Below are 20,865 nucleotides of genomic sequence, written 5' to 3' on the forward strand. Positions count from 1 at the left end.
ATTTGATACTGTTGACCACAAAATTCTAAAAATCAAACTGGAAAAATATGGGTTCAGGGGTGTGGTACTGGATTGGATAAACAGCTATGTGATGAATTGACAGCAATATGTACAAATAAATGAGTTCAAATCTAAATTGAAGGATATTGAATGTGGAGTACCTTAAGGATCAGTATTAAGTCCGAAAATGTTTATTATGTATATAAATGATATTTGTAAAGTATCGAAGATACTAAAGTTTGTAATTTTTGCAGATGATACCAATATACTTTGTTCAGGTGTGGAATTTCAACAGGTTCTGGAGGTGATCACACAGGAGTTAAAGATATTAAAGAAGTGGTTTGATAGAAACAAATTGTCCTTAAATTTAAATAAAACAAAATTTATGTTATTCGGAAACTATAAGAAAAACATTAACATTGAAATTTGTGTCGATAATATATATCTAGAAAGGGTTAATGCCATAAAATTTCTTGGTGTGATCATTGATCAAAAGGCCTGTTGGAAATCACACATCACTTATGTGAGGGGAAAGTTAACACGGGGCATTGCTGTCTTGGGGAAAGTAAAACAATTTCTGGATAGGAAAACATTGTATATGTTATATTGTGCTTTGCTATTACCATACATGAGTTATTGTGTAGAGTTTTGGGGAAATACATATAAAAGTAATATTCAGACTATAATCATAATGCAGAAAAGGGCCATTAGACTAATAAATCAGGAGGGGTATAGGGCTCACACAAATGCACTCTTTATTAGGACGCAAGCTATAAAATTCCAGGATCTGGTGAAGTTTAAAACAGTGCAAATAATATATAAGGTAAGGAAAGGGATGCTCCCAATCGAAATGGTTCTTAGAAAGAGAAGGGAGGTATAATTTTAGAGGGAAGTCGAATTTAAAATTACAAAGAGTAAGAACAACATTGAAAAGGATGTCTATTTCAATAGCGGGAGTTAAATTCTGGAATGAGTTAAAAGAAGAAATAAAGGTCAGTGGTGATATAAACCAGTTTAAAATAAAACTCAAAAAAGAAATATTAAATAAGTATAAGAATGAAGAAAATGCAATTAACCCAAGACAACAGTCAAACTCATGTTTATTTTCTTCTGCAAATTAGCAAATCTAAATATAGTTTTAGTTGAACATGTAAAAATATTTTTTTGAGATGTTATGTTCTAAGTTGAAGGCAGTGTATACGTTTTTGTTGTTCAAATTTAGATGATGAGGATGTAAACCTGAGGGGGTAGGGCTAAATAAGTATATACTTCTGCGTACTCCTTTTCAAACAACTGTATGGAATGATTTTATGAAACGTTGGTGAATGTATATGTTTGAAATAAAAAAGAACTGAACTGAACTGAACTGAAGTTTATACAGTTTAAGCAGGAGTTTAGTTCTTTCTATGTTTCCGAGTTTTCTTGATTTCCAGTTTATGGTTTATTGTCTGTGAGGTTCCACTTGTGTGTTTGTCTCATCCCTGTGTCGCTTGTGAGAGTCTGTCGTGTCATCCATGTTTATGCTCACTCGCCCTCCGTGTGTCTTAGTTGTGTCAGTGTGTTTTGTCATCTCTTTTGTCTCTCTGTTTGTTTATCCCCGTTTCTGCATCAAGCTCATGTGTTCATGTACTTCCTGTTTTATTTTGACAGTATTTCATCCCGTGTTCAGTGTGTTTGGTTTGGCTTCCCTGTCTCGTTATATTTAATTCATCAGAGCTGTTTTCCAATGTGTTTCCACTTCACTGATCACCCTCTTGTGTATATATTGTGTCTGTTGTCAGTGCATCTGCTAATCCTTATGTCTCCATGTTCTCTCAATCCTTCAAAGGTGCTTCAAGGTATTCCCAGTGTTCCAGGTTTCCTGTTACTTTAAGTTTCAGCTTTCCCAGTTTGTTTGTTTTTTCTCAGTCAGTTCTTTGTTTATTTTTGGTTAACCTGATTTGGTTCATGTTTGTTTCCAGCCATGAAAATTGATTTTGCCTCTCATTGTCTGCATTTGGGTCCTTACAAAGAGCCACAGAGTCTGCAGCCACAGATTGTGACAAAATCCAAATTCAGCCACAGCTCTAAAATCTTAACAGCAGCTCTTTAGCTGTTTTTTCTCTTTAAAGTCTCTTAAATACTTGAAGTCACTTTGAGTGACAAGGAGAAGGTTTTGAATTCAAACCAATGATCCTGATGCCTGAGTTTATATTTCCCCACTTCGCTCAGTGTGTTTCACTTGTTTCTCTCCCATTAGATAGTAATTTTAATGGACTTTAATGTACTGCAGATCTGTTTTTCTTTTTAATTGTTTCTTGTATTTGTAATATATTATAAATGTCTTTCTGTGAAGCACTTTGTAACTTTGTTAATAAAAGTGTGACATAAATAAACTGTGTTGTTGTGTGTCAGACTGAGAGTACATGTTACAGCTGTTCAGTGTTGTGCATGAATCCACTGAAAGAGAGCTTTTATTTAAAGGCACTCATTGTAATGTAAAACAGGGTACAACCCTCCAAAATGAACTAAAGCTATCAACATAATGGGAAGTAACAACTGCTGTGACGTTATGCTCAGCAGCCTTTTTACTGTAAAGCAGTTTTTCCAGTTTTCTCAGGGAGGTCTGGCCTGTACTTTCATGTAATACCAATTTATTTTGACAGTGTCAGTCTCATGTTCACCAAAGCCATGAAAACTCTGTGTATGACATATAAATCTTGATTTTCTATTTCTATTTTATGTATGTTATTACACTGTAGATTCTTTATTATCTGTTCAATAAAGTAAGCTGGTAAAAATCAAATCGCTACTACTTAAAATATAGTTTCTAACTTTGTCTCCTCCTTCATGATTTTTTTATGCACTGAAATTAAAGGAGCTCCTTGTCACGATCCTGGGTCTTATGATCCAGTGTTTTGAGTTTTAGTTCATTTTGATGTTTATAGTACGTTTAAGCTCATTGGGTCTCCTATGTCCATTTGCTTATTAGTTCCCCCTTGTGTTTCCAACCCATGTTAAGTCTCCCCTGCTCTTCATGTGTTTCATGTCTGTGTCTTACGTTGTCAAGTTCTGGTTGTCATGTTTCCTATTTTATTTTGAAGAGATCTTGTGTTTTTATATTATGGTTTATGTTTTGAGTCCTTTGTTGTACTGTTTCTTGTTTCCCTAGGTCTCAGTTATGGTTATCATAGGTTTAGTTCTTTGGCTTTGTAATATGGCTTCCCTGTGTTCCATGTTGTGTCTACTGTGACGTTTTTGTACCATGTGTCAGGTTCCTATGTTCTGTCTCCCCAGTTGCTGTTAAGTTTACATGAAGTTCAGTCAGTGTGTTTCCTGTTTTACTTTGAAGGTCTGTGTCTCATGTCAGTGTTTCTAGTTTTGCTTCCCGTGTCTCGTCCAGCCTGATTACTCCCAGCTGTGCTCTCCTTCTGTGTCTTGTTCCCTCGTTATCCCTCTGTGTATTTGAGCCCTGTGTTTCTCTTTGTCAGTGTCGTAGTCTCCCTCATGGCTGTGTTTCCCTGTGTGTTAGTCATCCATGTCCCAGTTTAGTCTTCCATGCCATTTTGCAATAAAGCAGCTTTTGAGTTTAATTTCGTTGTCGTGAGTTTTGCGTTTGGGTCCTTCTCCTGCCTGTACACAGCCGAAACATGACACTCCTGATTTCTGACTGAGCCACATAGAGAAGAGGAAACACAGCCTGTGGTTTGAGCCACAAGTCTTCCTTTCAGCAGATTTATGATTGATTCATGTTCTCATCAAACTTCACACAGCAGAGAGGAAACAAGGAGTTCAGACAAAGAGCACAGCGGGAATTTCATGAGCAGCTGTTTTCGTGATTGTTGATTTATGATCTGCTCATTTAGTGCTTCTGTGTTCACTTTATTGCTACATGTGTTACTAGAACATTTTATGTTATTTATTATGAAAGAACCATCAAATTTATTGTTTAATTTAAGTTCTCATATTTTACTTTTTAGAGGCAAATTCATTTTCATATTAATGATATCATTTTCTGTGTGTGTGCTCCATATGTGCTGTACTGTTCTTGAATCACAGGTGGAGGTGATTCTGTGTGGAGTTTGCATCTGTGTGGGTTTCCTCCATGAACTCCAGCTTCCTAACAGCTGTTCTTATCATTATTTATGATATGTTCATTTAGTTATTCTGTTTCCACTTCACTGCTACCCGAAATCTTGCAAACAGAACATTTGAAGTCATCTATTCTCCACATCAGAGAGACATCAGTACTCAAGGTCGGTCCTGTGACAGGCTTTAAGTGTCAGTGTGGATATAAAGTTATAGCTCCTTGTCCCATATTTCCCATGTCAAACTCTGAACACAGCTTCCAAGTCCAATCACTGGACTGTGCTTACAGCTGGTGGCTAATAGAGGGAGACATTAATCCATTTATAATTTATTGTAAGGAGTGAGAAGAGTTGATATGACTGAAGAACAGACAGAACAGAGGAATGATATTGACTTTGGACCCTATCATGAAAATAATCAGGCCCTGGATGGATGTCATAGTGATCAAAGCATTTACATTAACAAAGTTTAAAAATACAGTTTCATTAATAAAGTTTTATTGGACTCCAATAAATAGTAATCATGGGCGTATCGATCCAAATATTGATCATTTTGATACCAACATTTGTATCGATGTTGATCAATACGAGTGTAATGAGCTTGATGCTTCAGTTTCTGTTCTCCTGTGTGCACCGCTGCAGTTTCATCAAAGAGGCAACCTGGCTGTCTGTGTAAATGCTGCTGCTTTCAGGTGTCACAGAGCAGCCTCAGTTTGCTTCTCCTCTCTTGTGTTTTATGTTTTACTGTCACTGACTCAGCAGTGCCAGTAAAACAAGTAAGCAAACGTGCTCAGCTAACCAGGACCGTCCAGCAACCCAGTAAGTAAAGAATATCTATGTAGATAACTGTGGTAATAGTGATAATTCAGTTATATTACTTTAATTTATAGTGGAAATGGCTCATTCTTACTTTAGCCAACTCCTAAAGTCGCAATTATGCTAAACCCTTGATATATACATTTATCTAACTGAAACATTTGAATGAAAACAATTACAGGAATTGAAACAAATATACCAAACATAGTATGACTCAGATTTAATTCAATATAATTACCCTGTTGTGCTAAATGTGAAAAAGATACTGTCTGATTACTGTAGTTAAAATACTATTAGATGTGCTAGATTATTGTTTTTATTTCTGTCCCAGGTTTGAACTAATTAATAATCCAAAGGAAAAAAGAAAACACTTAAAGGTCATGAAAATTCAGTCAGAATTAGCAATCTGATGATGGAGCTTAATTATTAAAAAGTATTGGTACTGGTATCAGTCTTGTATTTTACTTGAAATCAGATTAATATCAAATCTTGCATTATTACACACGTCTAGAAATAGTGAAATATTAAATTTATTTACCTTAAAATTTCAGCACCATGGACAGCGCACAAGGTTCTCACTGCTGTGCTCTCTAACATGTGACTGTTTGTCGTGGTGGACCTGCACAAATTTAGCTGCATGCACATATAGATCTCTCTTTTACAATTATGGGCATAGGTTAATAATTTCTGTTAAAAAGAAAAATGAAATAATTTACTGTTGTACTGTTTCTAGGGTCCCTGTCCCTGGTTATATGTGTATTCTCTGAATGTATTCTCTTTGCAGCATTTCACTGCAAAAGTGTATGTATATTTGAATTAAGAAATCTCAAGAGAATCTGTCACTCTCTCTACCCACAAAACCAGATCTGAATATATTTTTCTTTGTGTAACTTCAGACAGTCAGATCCTTGTCATTCTCCACCTTTCTCATACAAAAACACCTCTCAAATATAAACACTGGGTTGTGTTTAGAGCTGGTATTCAACAGAGGGCGCAATTCAGTTATTTTTTATTGCAATGCATTAGTCTGCTTGTCTGAGTGTTAAATATTTCCCAGAGTTGTGATGATAAAGGAAAAAGACTTTGACTTCAGAGTCTATTATTTACATCACAACATGTTGCAGAAGAAAAATAAATCTCTGTGTGTTGTAAATGTAGGTGTAACTGTGTCCAAAGAACCAAGATCAGCATCTGAAGAGGCATATGCCTGCTGAATGGCCTCCACAACCCTGTGGAACAATTGTGACTTAGACAGGGGTCTGCCCAGAATTCCACAGTGGAAGCTCACAAAAATCTCGTCTGTCTTCCTGAACGACCAGATTTGCAAGACATGCTGTGACAAAGCACAGAGATGGCACAGGGCAACCAGGCCTGCAACCTTGTCCAGGTCCCCAGTGGGAGATGTTCGTAACTGTTGGGCCGGAGGATCACCACTTTCCCGTCCAGCAACCAGCAGCAGCATTGCCTGTGTACCGACAGAGCTCATTAATCCACCTGGCAGATTTTATATGATGGACCACAGGTTCTCAATGGGGTTCAGATCAGGTGAACAAGGAGGCCATGTCATTAGTTTTTCTTCTTTTATACCCTTTCTTGCCAGCCACGCTGTGGAGTACTTGGACGCGTGTGATGGAGCATTGTCCTGCATGAAAATCATGTTTTTCTTGAAGGATGCAGACTTCTTCCTGTACCACTGCTTGAAGAAGGTGTCTTCCAGAAACTGGCAGTAGGACTGGGAGTTGAGCTTGACTCCATCCTCAACCCGAAAAGGCCCCACAAGCTCATCTTTGATGATACCAGCCCAAACCAGTACTCCACCTCCACCTTGCTGGCGTCTGAGTCGGACTGGAGCTCTCTGCCCTTTACCAATCCAGCCACGGGCCCATCCATCTGGCCCATCAAGACTCACTCTCATTTCATCAGTCCATAAAACCTTAGAAAAACCAGTCTGAGATATTTCTTGGCCCAGTCTTGACGTTTCAGCTTGTGTGTCTTGTTCAGTGGTGGTCGTCTTTCAGCCTTTCTTACCTTGGCCATGTCTCTGAGTATTGCACACCTTGTGCTTTTGGGCACTCCAGTGATGTTGCAGCTCTGAAATATGGCCAAACTGGTGGCAAGTGGCATCTTGGCAGCTGCACGCTTGACTTTTCTCAGTTCATGGGCAGTTATTTTGCGCCTTGGTTTTTCCACACGCTTCTTGCGACCCTGTTGACTATTTTAAATGTTCGATGATCACGCTTCAGAAGCTTTGCAATTTTGAGACTGCTGCATCCCTCTGCAAGATATCTCACTATTTTTGACTTTTCTGAGCCTGTCAAGTCCTTCTTTTGACCCATTTTGCCAAAGGAAAGGACATTGCCTAATAATTATGCACACCTGATATAGGGTGTTGATGTCATTAGACCACACCCCTTCTCATTACAGCGATGCACATCACCTAATATGCTTAATTGGTAGTAGGCTTTTGATCCTATACAGCTTGGAGTAAGACAACATGCATGAAGAGGATGATGTGGACAAAATACTCATTTGCCTAATAATTCTGCACTCCCTGTATTCTTCCTCAGTAGAACAGCAGCACTCATGCGATTGTTTTGCCCCCTAAGCTCCAGGTGTTGTGCCAAAAAGTGGTCATCTTCCAGAAAGTGATTGCCGTCCACAGGAGCACGCGCAGTTACTTAAAGCCGTAGCACCCAGATGACTTACGTAGACAGCTACTTCTGTGCAACTGATATAGGATGTGGTAAGCTGAACACAGCTTCAACCGTCTGTTGACAAAAAGTAACGCAACCCCACCACATGCCGTTGCGTAACGGTTTGTAACGGTAACGATGTTGTAACGATAGAAATAGCAATTAGTTAGATTACTCATTAATCTGAAAAAAGTAACCTTGTTAGTAACACCGTTACTTGTAACACCGTTATTCCCATCACTGCAGGTAGGTGGGGCAGCAATTCACTGAGCCTCTGGCACACTCGTCAGACGCTTTCATCAGAAGCGTTCTTAAGGAGCTGCACAACGGTTGTCTCGTGTCGGAGTATTGTCCTTTTCAGGGGTGTCTGTGTAACTGCTCACCCACCTACCGGAGCTTGTGGAGATCATCTTCTCCGAGTCTATACAGAGATTCAATTCACGTCCCAGCACCTCACCTCTCAGTCTCCCTCTGTGCCTTTTAAGTCTGGCTTCTAATAACTTCCCCAGTGTCTATATGTCAGACTGTATCAAGTAAGCTCTCCAGTTCTCGTTTATTTTCCCGTTTGTGTTCTTTTCGGTTTATGGTAAAACACCACTAACACTATTATCCCTCCCCCTGAGATCAAGTGCGCCACCAGTGTATGTTCACCCTGCACGTCCTGGCTCCGTGTTTCCATACATGTCCTGTCTTGTAAATACGTTCCTTCCCTGTGTCTGTTATGACAATGACATGGTGCCCTGGAATCTGTACGTCAGACTGTATCAAGTAAGCTGGCCAGTTGTCATTTATTTTCCCATTTATGTTCTTTTTGGTTTCCGGCAAAACACCCCTAGCGCTACTGGGTCCTACTGGGAAAAGATGGAACGGTGACCCCCTTCACCTGGGACAGGAGGACCTTCAGAAAAGGGAGTCCTGGACAGGTGTAGTGGGACAGCTGGAAACCAGGCCATGTGGGGCCAAAGTGGGGCCACCAGGATCAACCCCACCTCCTCGGTCTGGACCTTGCAAAGGAATGACTGGAGGAGGAAATATAGAGGGAAGGGAAAAGCATTTGCCAGGTTGTCACATGCAAGGGGAGGGACATCGTTCTGCAGGGAGATGAACAGATAGAAAAATGTTGACTCTCTATATAAAAAGAAAAAGGTTGTCTTCTGCCCTGTCTGTTCTGACGATGACATGGTGCCCCTGCAGACACAACAGAACTTGCTTGAGTGCCAGGACGACAGCTTGCAGCTCCAGCATTTATGTGTGAGACACCCAATGACTGATCTAACAGCTGTTGAGCCGAGAGCCTTCATGGACTGTACACCAACCTGTTGGGGAGTCATCTGTGAGGACTAACTGGCAGTCACGGGACCCATCCCTTGGCCCTCCTCCAGGATGGAGTACCCTCCACAGATGGAGGGCTCGATGAAGCCCCTGTGAGACCACCACTGTTGGGACTGTGTTAAAATATGCTTTAGTTTCTCACATTTGCTGAAAGCTGAAAGTCTGAGTTTCATTTAAAATGAATTCAGGGGTTTGGGTTGGGGTGGGACTAAGGAAGTTTCAGAGTACTATTAAATGGCAGATGACTCAACCTGTAGATGATAGTACATATGAGTCTAGCGGTGCATGTCACCCCCTCCCCGTTTGTTCTTTGTTTCTCTGAGCAGACTGTGATGACTGCATGTGTGTAAAAGACTGTTGTAGGTTTATTTTTATCTGCTGAAAATCAGACACCACAAAATTTCTGTCTGGGCCTCCAAGAAAAGAGGAAATGCAGCCTGTGGTTTCAGCCTGAAGTCTAATGTTTGTCTTCTTTAAAGTCAACACAGCACAGTGGAAATGTGCAGGTATGACAATGTGTGAAAACAGGTTAAAAGTAGCTTTATTGTGGTGATGACACATGCTGGACTAAAGAATAAATAAAGCATGTGGGCATCAAGAGAAACGGTGAAAAGCTTGTTTCTCACGCTCATGTCTTTAAGAGTCTCTGCATGGACATGCTGTAAATGTTCATTTATCTCTGAAATAAATAAAATCATCCATCACTCTCTCTGTCCACAACATCATATACAGACATGTTTTCTTCTTACTGCAACTTCCAAACAGGCCAGTTCCTCACAGTATAACACAAAACTCCAAAGTATAATCACTGCTTTGTAACCAGCAGAGGAGCCAGTAAATCATCTAAACCTACTGATACTAATGTGTCTGTTTGACTGCTGTTACAGAAATGGTTCCTACACCTGTGATGATGACGTCAGTGTTTGACTCCAAACTGTCTGCTGGACTCTGCAGTATCACAGAGACTTGCTGTCTTCAAGCCTCATAACATATTGATATGTACTGAAACTTTTGCACTTATGTTAATATATAAACTGCAAATAACATAAAAACATGAAGTAACATCTTAATGTATTTTTCCTTTCCCACAGAAAAGTGGAGGGAAGGAGAAACACACCTGCTGTAAAACAATCTAAAACACTTCGATATCAACATGTTTGTGAGTGTGTGTAGATGATACTGCAACAAACCTTAATCAAAGGTTATCTTTGTAAGAAAGTGTTTGACAGAATAAGGATAGATGCTGTGTTTGCAGGCTTTAACTATTACTAATATTATAGACTGTATATTGAGAATGAGAAGTGAGAAACTGAGGTACACCTTATGCTCATATGGAGGGGACTACCCAATTGCAAAGTTACCACACCTTAAAGCTTTCACTGCTCTGCTGTCCTTTTGGACTCTAATGTGGGCGGAGCCTATAGTAGCTTTCATAGTGTGACAGATGAGGTCCAACTAGACAGGTTATGGAGAGACAGACAACCATTCATGTTCACATTCACACCTGCAGGCAATCACCTGAATCACCAGTTAACATAATAATATATGACTTTGGAGAGAACCCAGACAGGTGGAGGGAGAACATGCAAACTTCACACAAACAGCCCAGCTGGTGGATTCTAACAGGAAACTTTCTTGCTGTGAGGCAACAGTATGAACTACTGTATCTATGTGCCACCTTTCTATTTCTGGTTTAATGTCTGTGTAGGTTCTCAGTCATCCAGCTCATGGTGGTCTAAGAAGTTTGGAAGGAAAGTGACTAAACTTCTTTACATTTCTGGAAGACGTGTCACCTCTCATCTAAGAGGCTCTTTGACTTCTAAAAATAAAACAGTAGAGAGTCTCAGGTATTTTAACCTTAGTGAGGGTTTTACTTTAAGTGGGTCAAAGACCCACAATTAATCACGACATCACATGAGCCAAGCTGTGAAAAAAGGTGTGGGTCATTATAGACCTATAAGTTTTTGGAGTTAAAAAACACATTCATGAATCAAACCTAATCAGTGCTCTGTGTTTGGCTTATTTAGTGATTCAAAAATACAAAAGAGTGGCAGCACAAATAAAAGTTTACAGTTTGACTGTTGTTTTAGGTTCAGTGCTGCCATCTTGGATCGCTAACTCACAGTCTGTGTGTCTGCTCAGACTTTCCAAGCGGTAAATGTGAGTTGTGTTCCACAAAAAAACTTTTCGACTGGTAACTCAGAATTTCCAACTTCTGTCTTATTCAAAAATTATCACCAGAGATTTGGGATGAGAACACTTTGAGACCTTGCCTCCACCCATCATGTAACGTACTGAGGTCACCTGAGGAAAGTACCATGGAGGGGTTGTGGCACAAGGAAGGGATCTCAAAACTACATTGTAGGTGACTGACAGCTGATGCCATAAGGCTCCACCTCTGGTCATTCACAGTGGACATAGATGTACTTTTTCACTCCTCTTTCAAACCGTCAGTATTTTCTGTTCAAAATGTGAACACTGGCACCTTCGTATGAGTGATATTTGATATGATATTGGAAGCAGATGAAACCAAATAAATATTTGGAGATCATTGTCTGTGCATAATCCTGGAGAGTGAGTGTGGTGGCCAGAAACTGAAAACAACACATTTTGGGAAAACAGCATTCATGTATCGCACAATAAATGTCTGTGGATGTTCAGAAACATTTGCTGATAAGATGACTCGAGATAAAATATTCCAACATTATGATGATCCACAGCACACTGCACAAATCACATAAAAGTCTCTGAGAATAAAACATAATTATGAGCTGGTAAAATATGTCACCTGACCTGAAACAACAGAAGGTAAGAAGCAAACACAAGAAGCAAACCTGCATGTTTGCAGTGGACAGGAAATGTGAACACGTCACACAACTGCTGTGGTCAAAGCTACAGGAGCTGTTTGAGGTTTGTATAAAAGGAAAGGAAGCACAGAGAGGCCACAGTCAGAAGAAACACTCTGGTCTTATCTGTATTAAATGCAGCTTCTCTTTTTATTATTGATGTAAAGTCAAAGTGTTTGAGATCAGCTGAGGATCAGAGTGCAGCAGGGCTGGATGTGAGGATGGGGCACTCTTTGCTCTGCATGACGGGGTTATTGTGTAAGTACATTTGTGACATTGTTTGAATGGCACTGATTAATGAAAGTGTTTCTCATGTGTGAGAATGAGAGTGTATCACTGGTTTGAAGTGTTTATGTGAGAGTTTGAACAAAGCATATTTGTGATGTTTATGAAAGTTACAGACAAATGTTGGCTGGTTCCTTGGTTCAGTTTAGTCTGGAGTATCGTGTTGGATACATCGCTGCTTGTTGCACTTGACTCACTGTTGTGTACAAGTTCATATATTAATAGTGTTTTATGCACAGAAATATTTTGATGAGCAGTAACTGTGTCATGTGAAAACTTATCTTTAAAAAACAATTTTGTTCATTTTGATTTTGATTTTCTGTCAGTTTGATCCTGATGATGTTTAATCTTTACTTTAGTGCTCGGTTCTCTCTTCTACGTTAATGCTGAAGGTGAGAAATGGTTCTTTGTTTTCTTCACATTCATATAATATGTATAATTTTGCTCTGATATTTTGTATTTCATGCACCATTTTAAATCACACCCTGTTTCTCTGTTTGTGCATCGTTTTATTTAAAATACTAAATGGGTTTATAAACAGTGAGTGAGTTAAATCCTGCAGGTCTGTGCAGTCACTCTGTGGTTTTACTCAGAATATTAATTAACTGCTTTAATTTGTTTCATAAAAACACATCTTATTATTTTCAAGTCCAAATGTCACCAGGATGCAGTAAATCTTTTGACTCTTAACAGCAGCAATAAAAATCAGTTCAGCTTCAAAATGACTTGATGCTTCCATCAATCTCTAACTTGATGTGTTTATGTGAACAGTTCCCAATAAGCCCACCGTGATCCTCGAACCATCCTGGCCTCAGATATGCAGCAGTGAGACAGTCACTGTCAGATGTGAAGGAAGTCAGACACTGTTTGTATGGAGAGATGGCACATTAATCAGACCTCGAACATCTGAATACAGAATCAGCAGAGCTACTGAGTCTGACAGTGGAGGATACATCTGCTGCACCATGAGTCTTTCAGTCTGCAGTGACATCATCACACTGACTGTATCATGTAAGTTGGACACATTTCATTGAGTCATATTGTTCTTTGTTTTAGTTTAGTAACAAAATCAGAGAAAATCGTAACAAACATTAAACACAGATGTGATGATCTCAGTTTCTTCAGTACCTGCACATGTGTAGTTTCCACCACTGCAGCTCAGAATTATGACACAATTATTTTGTTTTTATAATTTATTTGAAGTTGTGGATCAAACATGATCAATAAATACAGAATGAGCAGAGCTGCTGTCTGACGATGGAAAATACAGATGCTGAAAAAAGAAAAGGCTGATCATCAACAGAGAAGAGTTCTGTTATCACATCACAGCCCTGGTTGGGGTCGGGGATAGCATACAGTATGAAAAACATCTGTGTGAATTATGACTGATAAATGCTGCTGACTGTGCACTGGTTATGCACCTTTATGCATAAATATTTATGTGATCATGATCCTTAAAACAAACATTTAAATAAAAAACAGATTAACAAAAAATCTGATAATAAGAGCGACCACAATCAACTGGCCTCAGATCAGCTAACAGTGTATAGTTCACCTGTCTCTGCATTTAGGAGTACAGTTTGGTGACAGAGCATAAAAACAGTCTCACCTGATTCTTGATTCACTCTGATAAAGTTTTCATCATGTTATATACATCCAGCGTTAGCTCCTGGCTCTCTGGCTGGCTAACAGTTAGCTGAGATACCTGTGCTGTCCTCATGTGTGCTGCTGCCAGTTGTTGATTCTCATCAAATTTGCTTTGAAGTCACTTTTTGTTTTTGTGCTGTTGGTGCCTGTTTGCATCAAGTGTGATGATCACACTGAGATCAGGGACCGACCTACCTGAGAAACCTGAGATCTATTATTGAACTCCATCCATCTTCTTAACCCATCATCCAGGGTCGTGACCTATTAAGCACTTACTAAATTAAAAAAATATATAAATTGTAAATTAATAAAAATAAATTGAATTTTTTTTTAAATTACTATTGAGTTTTTATGTTGAAATCTTTATTTGTTATATAACAAAGTTTTTCCTAAAGCAACTGACAGTCTGATGTTTGTCTTTCCTGTAACATCAACAGCAAGTAAACCCAGAGCCACACTGACAGCACAAAGTTCAGTCATACCAGCAGGGGGCAGTGTGACACTGAGCTGCTCTGTGGAGGGCTCTGCTGGCTGGAAGTTTGACTGGTTCAGACGTGATTCACAGTTTTCTGGAGGTCAGAAAATAGGAGCTGGAACATCAGAGCACACGATCAGTATTTCAGAAGGAGGCATCTATTACTGCAGAGGAGGGAGAGGAGATCCAGTTTTCTCCACAGAGGACAGTGCTGCAGTTACAATTCAGAAACAAGGTGAGGGTGAAATCTTGTTGTGAAATAAAACGAAACATCATGATTAACCTGAAGTAACAATTAATTTATGATTTTTTCAGTTTAATATTTGTGTTTATTTGTTTGTTAGGGAAAGTTTGGGCTGCTGTGAAACTGCAGCACAGCTGGTCTCAGATATTCACTGGTGAGACAATCACTCTCAGATGTGAGATTCAGGGAGGTGAAGGAAAGGTGTGGAAATATGAATGGACAGCACCCAACACAAACAGCCCTCCAACATCCAGTGAATACAGGATCAGCAGAGTTTCAGTGTCCCACAGTGGAGACTACAGATGTCGGGGTAGCAGTGACTATCTCTTAACAGGATGGAGTGATGCCTTCAGACTGACAGTCTCATGTGAGTTGGACCATGATTCATGCTGACATTTCATGTTTTCATGTTTACATCTGTCTTAACAGGAAAACTCCAACAATGATCCAGCTGTCTGCAGGCAGCTCAGGACAACAGTTTTTCTCACTGTGCAAACAGAAAGGAGAGACACCATGGAGGCTCTTAAAATATCAGCAGTTTAAAGAGGAATGTACAGAGATGACAGTTTGATAAGAGAATGATAAATCAGTGAAATCTTTAGTTTGTTAGACAGTCTAATGTGTCACATGCAGGGAAACTAATTTTTTTTAATTACTCTGTGAATGTTTAAAGTGTGATTATTTCTGTAAGAAATGTATTCTTATGATGATTTAATTTTTTCAATGGTTTTGTTTCTTCAACAGCAAGTAAACCCAGAGCCACACTGACAGCACAAAGTTCAGTCATACCAGCAGGGGGCAGTGTGACACTGAGCTGCTCTGTGGAGGGCTCTGCTGGCTGGAAGTTTGACTGGTTCAGACATGATTCAGTCTCTTCTAAAGCTCAGCTCATGAGAGGAAATGAAGCAAACGGAGTTATTAGTGTCTCACAAGGAGGTCTGTACCACTGCAGAGGAGGGAGAGGAGATCCAGTTTACTACACAGAGGACAGCAGTGACGTCACAGTAGTGGAGATTTGTGAGTTTTAAACTTTCTGTTATTTAAGTTTCTCATGTGTTTCATACAAATGTAGAAATAAACATTGTGGCATCAACTCCAAAAAAAACCTGCACATTTATCGCTCATTAGCTGCTGTTAGTCTTTAAATTGTATTGTATTAAATATTTTTGGCCTCTCTCTTTAAATGCTTCTTCACCTTAAACTGACTTTAAGTGGACATGAAAGACTACATGTATTAAGCCACAGAGCCATTAAACAAACAAACAAACAAACAAAAATAAAGGTTAATCCTGAACATGTTGTCATCCGAGGTCATCAACAGCTCAGCTAACATCAGGTCAGATCAGGGTCGGTAACCCGTGGCTCTTCCGCCCCTCAGCTGTGGCTCCCGCAAGCTTTGGGTGAAAAAATGAAAAATAAAAGTCCCACACAACATCCCCAACATCTGCAGGAGGAAGTTTACAGAGTGAGAAAAAGAAAAGTGTGTTTATAGCAGCAGCTACTGCAGCCAGAGAGAGTCTGACAGGCCCAGCTGTGAGCCACATGTTAGCATCCAGCTGTTCACTGTGTTCACCGCCTCCAGAGGAAGAAAGTGTGCTGCTGTAACCTTCCCACGCCTCTCTCCATCTCTGCACTTTGCCATAAGTTGACCCAGAGCAGAAAGCTAGTTAGCAGCTACGAGCCAAACTCAGAACACGGAGCATCAGCCAGAGGTCTCCGTGGGTCAGAGCCGTGGATCTGGAGATAAACCTGCCGTTCTGACACTCACGTCAACACGACAAAGTCTGCTTTCCATAAGGAGACAAATTTGTGTTGAAAGTATTACAAACACACACGACATGATCAACAAGCAATGATTTGTGGCTTGAAAGCAGCTCACATTTGTGGATCTGTGTGAAGCTGGCAGTTAAATTAGACTCAAAACCCCACGTGGGCACGAGACGTGATCTGTGCGTGTCAGGTGATTCGTCCACATGTATTTAAGCTGTTGTGAGCTGTGTATTATCACCAGATATGCTGTTATTGTGCAATAAATATCTTTATGTTTTCGACCCTGAGCTGATGTATTTTATACTCAGGGCTGCCCGTGGCTGCATGAAAACAACAGAAGATGATCGCTCATTGAAACGGACTGAAGACATAATTATATACAAATAGTTTTCATGATTATTCTTCTTATTTTACAATTATTGGACCACAGCTACATTTTATTTACTTATTCTGAACTCAAACAGACCTGCAGAGTGATGCTTTATTTAAAGTAGGCCTGCACAGGCCTGTGCTGTTTTTCTCCTCTTTAAAGTTTTTGTTAAAAAGTTCTTAAAAGGTAAAAAAGCTCTTCTTATTATTAAGACATCTTGTATTGTATTAAGTATATTTATTATCATCCTGAATTATGGACGATGAATTTTAAAGAAAGAAATCTGAAAAAACAATCTGGACGTTAAAATTTGTGCCTCAATGATCAGCAGTTACTCAGGTTTGTGTCGACACATTTGTACAATAGTTTGTGTGAACTGGAGACCTGAAAAGTTGCACACAAATCACTGCACACATCTGTAAATCTTACTTTCTGCTTGTGAATCATATTATACACAGTTGTACCACTTTCAAGGTAAATTTGTTGCCATAAAAACAAGGATATACTGTCCACCTTCACTCCCTGTCTCTGTAGCTGTAAGTGGTTCTTCAAAGGGAAAATGCAGCTGTTAGCTGTAATGTTAGGATTTGTAGATCACTTTATAAATGTGGAGTGTGTGGAGAACAGGCTGTGTGAGTCAGATACACCAGTGGGCCACCACACACGTGTACCACACGGTAAATAAATGTAAACACTGATTTTTAAATCCAACTTCATTTAAAGTCAAAGTGTCACCAGGATGCAGTAAATCTTTCTCCTCTGAACAACAGCAAAAAGAAAATCAGGCTTCAAAATGACTTCGTGTTTCTATTTGTCTCTAACTGGATATTTTTCTGTGAACAGTTCCCAGTAAGCCCACTGTGACCCTGCAGCCATCCTGGACTCAGATATACAGAGGTGAGACAGTCACTGTCAGATGTGAGATTCAGGGAGGTGAAGGAGCTCAGTGGACGTATGAATGGAGAGCAGCCAAGTTAAACACACCTCCAACATCCAATGAATACAGAATCATCAGAGCTACTGAGTCTGACAGTGGAGGATACAGCTGCCGGGGCAGAAGGGACTATTTCTTCTCAGAGTGGAGTGATATCATCACACTGACTGTATCATGTAAGATCTTTCATCCAGATTATTTCAAATTACTTATTGTGTTAATCTAACCTTTAACTGGGAAAATGAGTCGTCTGCCTATTAAATAAAATCACAAATAAGATGTTAATTAATTTATTTTTTATTCCAGTAACTTTCAAACGTGATAACAGACAGTTTGTGTTTATATTACAAAACATATCATTTAACCATTTGTGGACAGGCTGCAGTCTTCAGTGTCCATGAACAGCATCAACATGCTGGTTCAGACGTTTCTTCTCAGGGTAGAAATTATTTCTTTTCTTCTTGTATAAAAATATTTTAATGTTAGTTTTAATTCAAAATTAACATGTAACACATATAAACATCAAAGAAAAAGCAAGTGAATGTTTCAGTTCAACAAGCGCTCCAGTCAGACATTAAACTTCAGTAACACTGTGCAGCTATGAAACTTTAATCTGAGTCAAACTGATTTAATCAGCATTAAATAAATCAATGAAATAAACATCACCCCACAGATACAACCTCACTCAGTGTGGGTGTTAAACTGTGTGACTGGAGTCGTGCTTTGTGGCATCGAGAGCTAACAGCTAACAGTTAGCCAAGCTAACATTGAAGCACTTTTGCAAATAGGATCGAACAAAATGAGTATGGATTAAAAAAGTACACTTGGTGTAGCATCCCCGGTTGAAAAGATGGTCTCTCAAACTGATGGTTCGCAATCCTTTTATTAAACAGCCGTGTATGTGAACACACCGTAAGAGCTACAACATACAGAATAAAAGACTATTAGTAAATCAAACAGTGTGTTACCTTTAACCTTTTGACTTATTCATTAATCACAAATTAATTCTCCTTACCTTACATAACAAATAACACTAAAACTTGTAAATTATTGCATATAACAGGGAAATCGTTGCATCGCTGCCTAAACATGACGAGGTACGTTTGCGCCCTCTAGTGGGTGAAAACTTAGCCTTCATGCTTAGTAGCGGTCAGCAGCTATATGCTCCGTAAAACAACAAAATACATATCTACAGGACAAACTTTGGTACAAACCTTGTTCCCTCATCAACCAGGTGCTAAGAAACTGCTTTCCACTCAGTGTTGCACCTTAATAGCCGTTCTTTTTCCCATTCCCGTCCATTAACCATAGAGCACACCTTCTCTCTGTGCATTAAAACTCGCGCTTCTGCCATATGGTTTACGCTACTTGATTTACGGCACCTTGTCGCTCTGTGACTTTCAAAATAAAAGCATTCACTCCAACAATATAATAGCCACTCATAAGTTTACAAAACACTTTACCAAATATTAATGAGGTCATTTACACTTGGGGACAGACAAACAGGGTATTTTAAAACTTTACTTATACTCTATACCACTATAATTACTGCTTGTGAATTGAAATGCATTCTGGGATACCTGGCTGCCCCACGTCCACAGTACCACCAGTTCATCGCATTCGATTGTCTAGTATTGATCTGTGCTGACTTACTCTACATGGTAACCAATCAGATGTTAGACGAGCTGCAGTGGCAGCGTTAAACAAGACCCTCCACAGGTTTTTCACATTTTGCCAAGTTTGGTCTCATGAGGAACACAAACTCCATCTTTAGCTGAATTAAACTCAAAGGACTCCTGTGTGGTTTTATTTTATTGGAGACTTCATTGGAGTCTGTCAGCCTCTCTGATTGTTCAGTTTTCCTCTGTAAATAAGGTGTTTACATTATTCAAAATTACATTTAAGATCATAGAAAACTACATGAACTTGATGTTGGAACCATGTCAGCGATGGTCACGGTGCTCAAACAATAACAGACACCATTCAGTGTAGTGTGATTTTAGACTATTATTAAAGGGAAATGTAGAGAGGACACAAACAAACTGACCATGGATTAAACATGGATAAAGTACTTTGTATTTGTGACATTTGTCTTTGAATAGATGAAGAATAAGTCAGAGGGAATCTGTAGTGTAGTTGTGCATGAAGACCGTCTAATGTGTCACATGCAGGTAAATGTTTTCTGTTTGGTGCTAGAAGCTAAATGACTGAGTGAATGTGTAAAGTTTGATCATTACTATTAAGCACTTACTGAAAAAAACAACAAATTGCATATTTCTAAAATGATTCTTGAATGTTTTACTTTCTCTTTAAAATCTTTATTTATTGTAACAAAGATTTTCCTAAAGCAACTGACAGTCTGATGTTTGTCTTTCCTGTAACATCAACAGCAAGTAAACCCAGAGCCACACTGACAGCACACAGTTCAGTCATACCAGCAGGGGGCAGTGTGACACTGAGCTGCTCTGTGGAGGGCTCTGCTGGCTGGAAGTTTGACTGGTTCAGACGTGATTCACAGTTTTCTGGAGGTCAGAAAATAGGAGCTGGAACATCAGAGCACACGATCAGTATTTCAGAAGGAGGCATCTATTACTGCAGAGGAGGGAGAGGAGATCCAGTTTTCTCCACAGAGGACAGTGCTGCAGTTACAATTCAGAAACAAGGTGAGGGTGAAATCTTGTTGTGAAATAAAACGAAACATCATGATTAACCTGAAGTAACAATTAATTTATGATTTTTTCAGTTTAATATTTGTGTTTATTTGTTTGTTAGGGAAAGTTTGGGCTGCTGTGAATCTGCAGCACAGCTGGTCTCAGATATTCACTGGTGAGACAATCACTCTCAGATGTGAGATTCAGGGAGGTGAAGGAAAGGTGTGGAAATATGAATGGACAGCACCCAACACAAACAGCCCTCCAACATCCAGTGAATACAGGATCAGCAGAGTTTCAGTGTCCCACAGTGGAGACTACAGATGTCGGGGTAGCAGTGACTATCTCTTAACAGGATGGAGTGATGCCTTCAGACTGACAGTTTCATGTGAGTTGGACCATGATTCATGCTGACATTTCATGTTTTCATGTTTACATCTGTCTTAACAGGAAAACTCCAACAATGATCCAGCTGTCTGCAGGCAGCTCAGGACAACAGTTTTTCTCACTGTGCAAACAGAAAGGAGAGACACCATGGAGGCTCTTAAAATATCAGCAGTTTAAAGAGGAATGTACAGAGATGACAGTTTGATAAGAGGATGATAAATCAGTGAAATCTTTAGTTTGTTAGACAGTCTAATGTGTCACATGCAGGTAGGGATGGGAATGGATAAGAATTTATTGATTCTCACTGGCTCCACTTTGAGAGTCGCCACCATCTCTAAGCACAATATC

The 20,865-nt window shown here is 39.4% G+C and overlaps 1 protein-coding gene and 1 long non-coding RNA gene across 2 annotated transcripts in view; one reads left to right on the forward strand and one right to left on the reverse strand.

Annotated features, from left to right (window-relative positions):
* The window catches only part of LOC113017638 (Fc receptor-like protein 5), a 54,075-nt gene that overhangs the window by 21,818 nt on the left and 11,392 nt on the right, over nucleotides 1–20,865 (forward strand). Inside the window, exons 8-10 of the mRNA XM_080295495.1 lie at nucleotides 14,506–14,772; nucleotides 15,150–15,422; nucleotides 17,389–17,655. Coding sequence (XP_080151621.1) covers nucleotides 14,506–14,772; nucleotides 15,150–15,422; nucleotides 17,389–17,655 — 807 coding nt within the window. The remainder of the gene's footprint in view (nucleotides 1–14,505; nucleotides 14,773–15,149; nucleotides 15,423–17,388; nucleotides 17,656–20,865) is intronic.
* On the reverse strand, nucleotides 17,761–18,964 carry LOC145425435 (uncharacterized). The gene is made up of 2 exons (XR_013906118.1): nucleotides 18,694–18,964; nucleotides 17,761–18,398 (listed from the first exon to the last, which is right to left on the reverse strand). It is a non-coding gene; the product is annotated as an uncharacterized LOC145425435 (long non-coding RNA).

Source organism: Astatotilapia calliptera, chromosome 3, assembly GCF_964374335.1.
Source record: "Astatotilapia calliptera chromosome 3, fAstCal68.1, whole genome shotgun sequence".
Lineage (NCBI taxonomy): Eukaryota > Metazoa > Chordata > Actinopteri > Cichliformes > Cichlidae > Astatotilapia > Astatotilapia calliptera.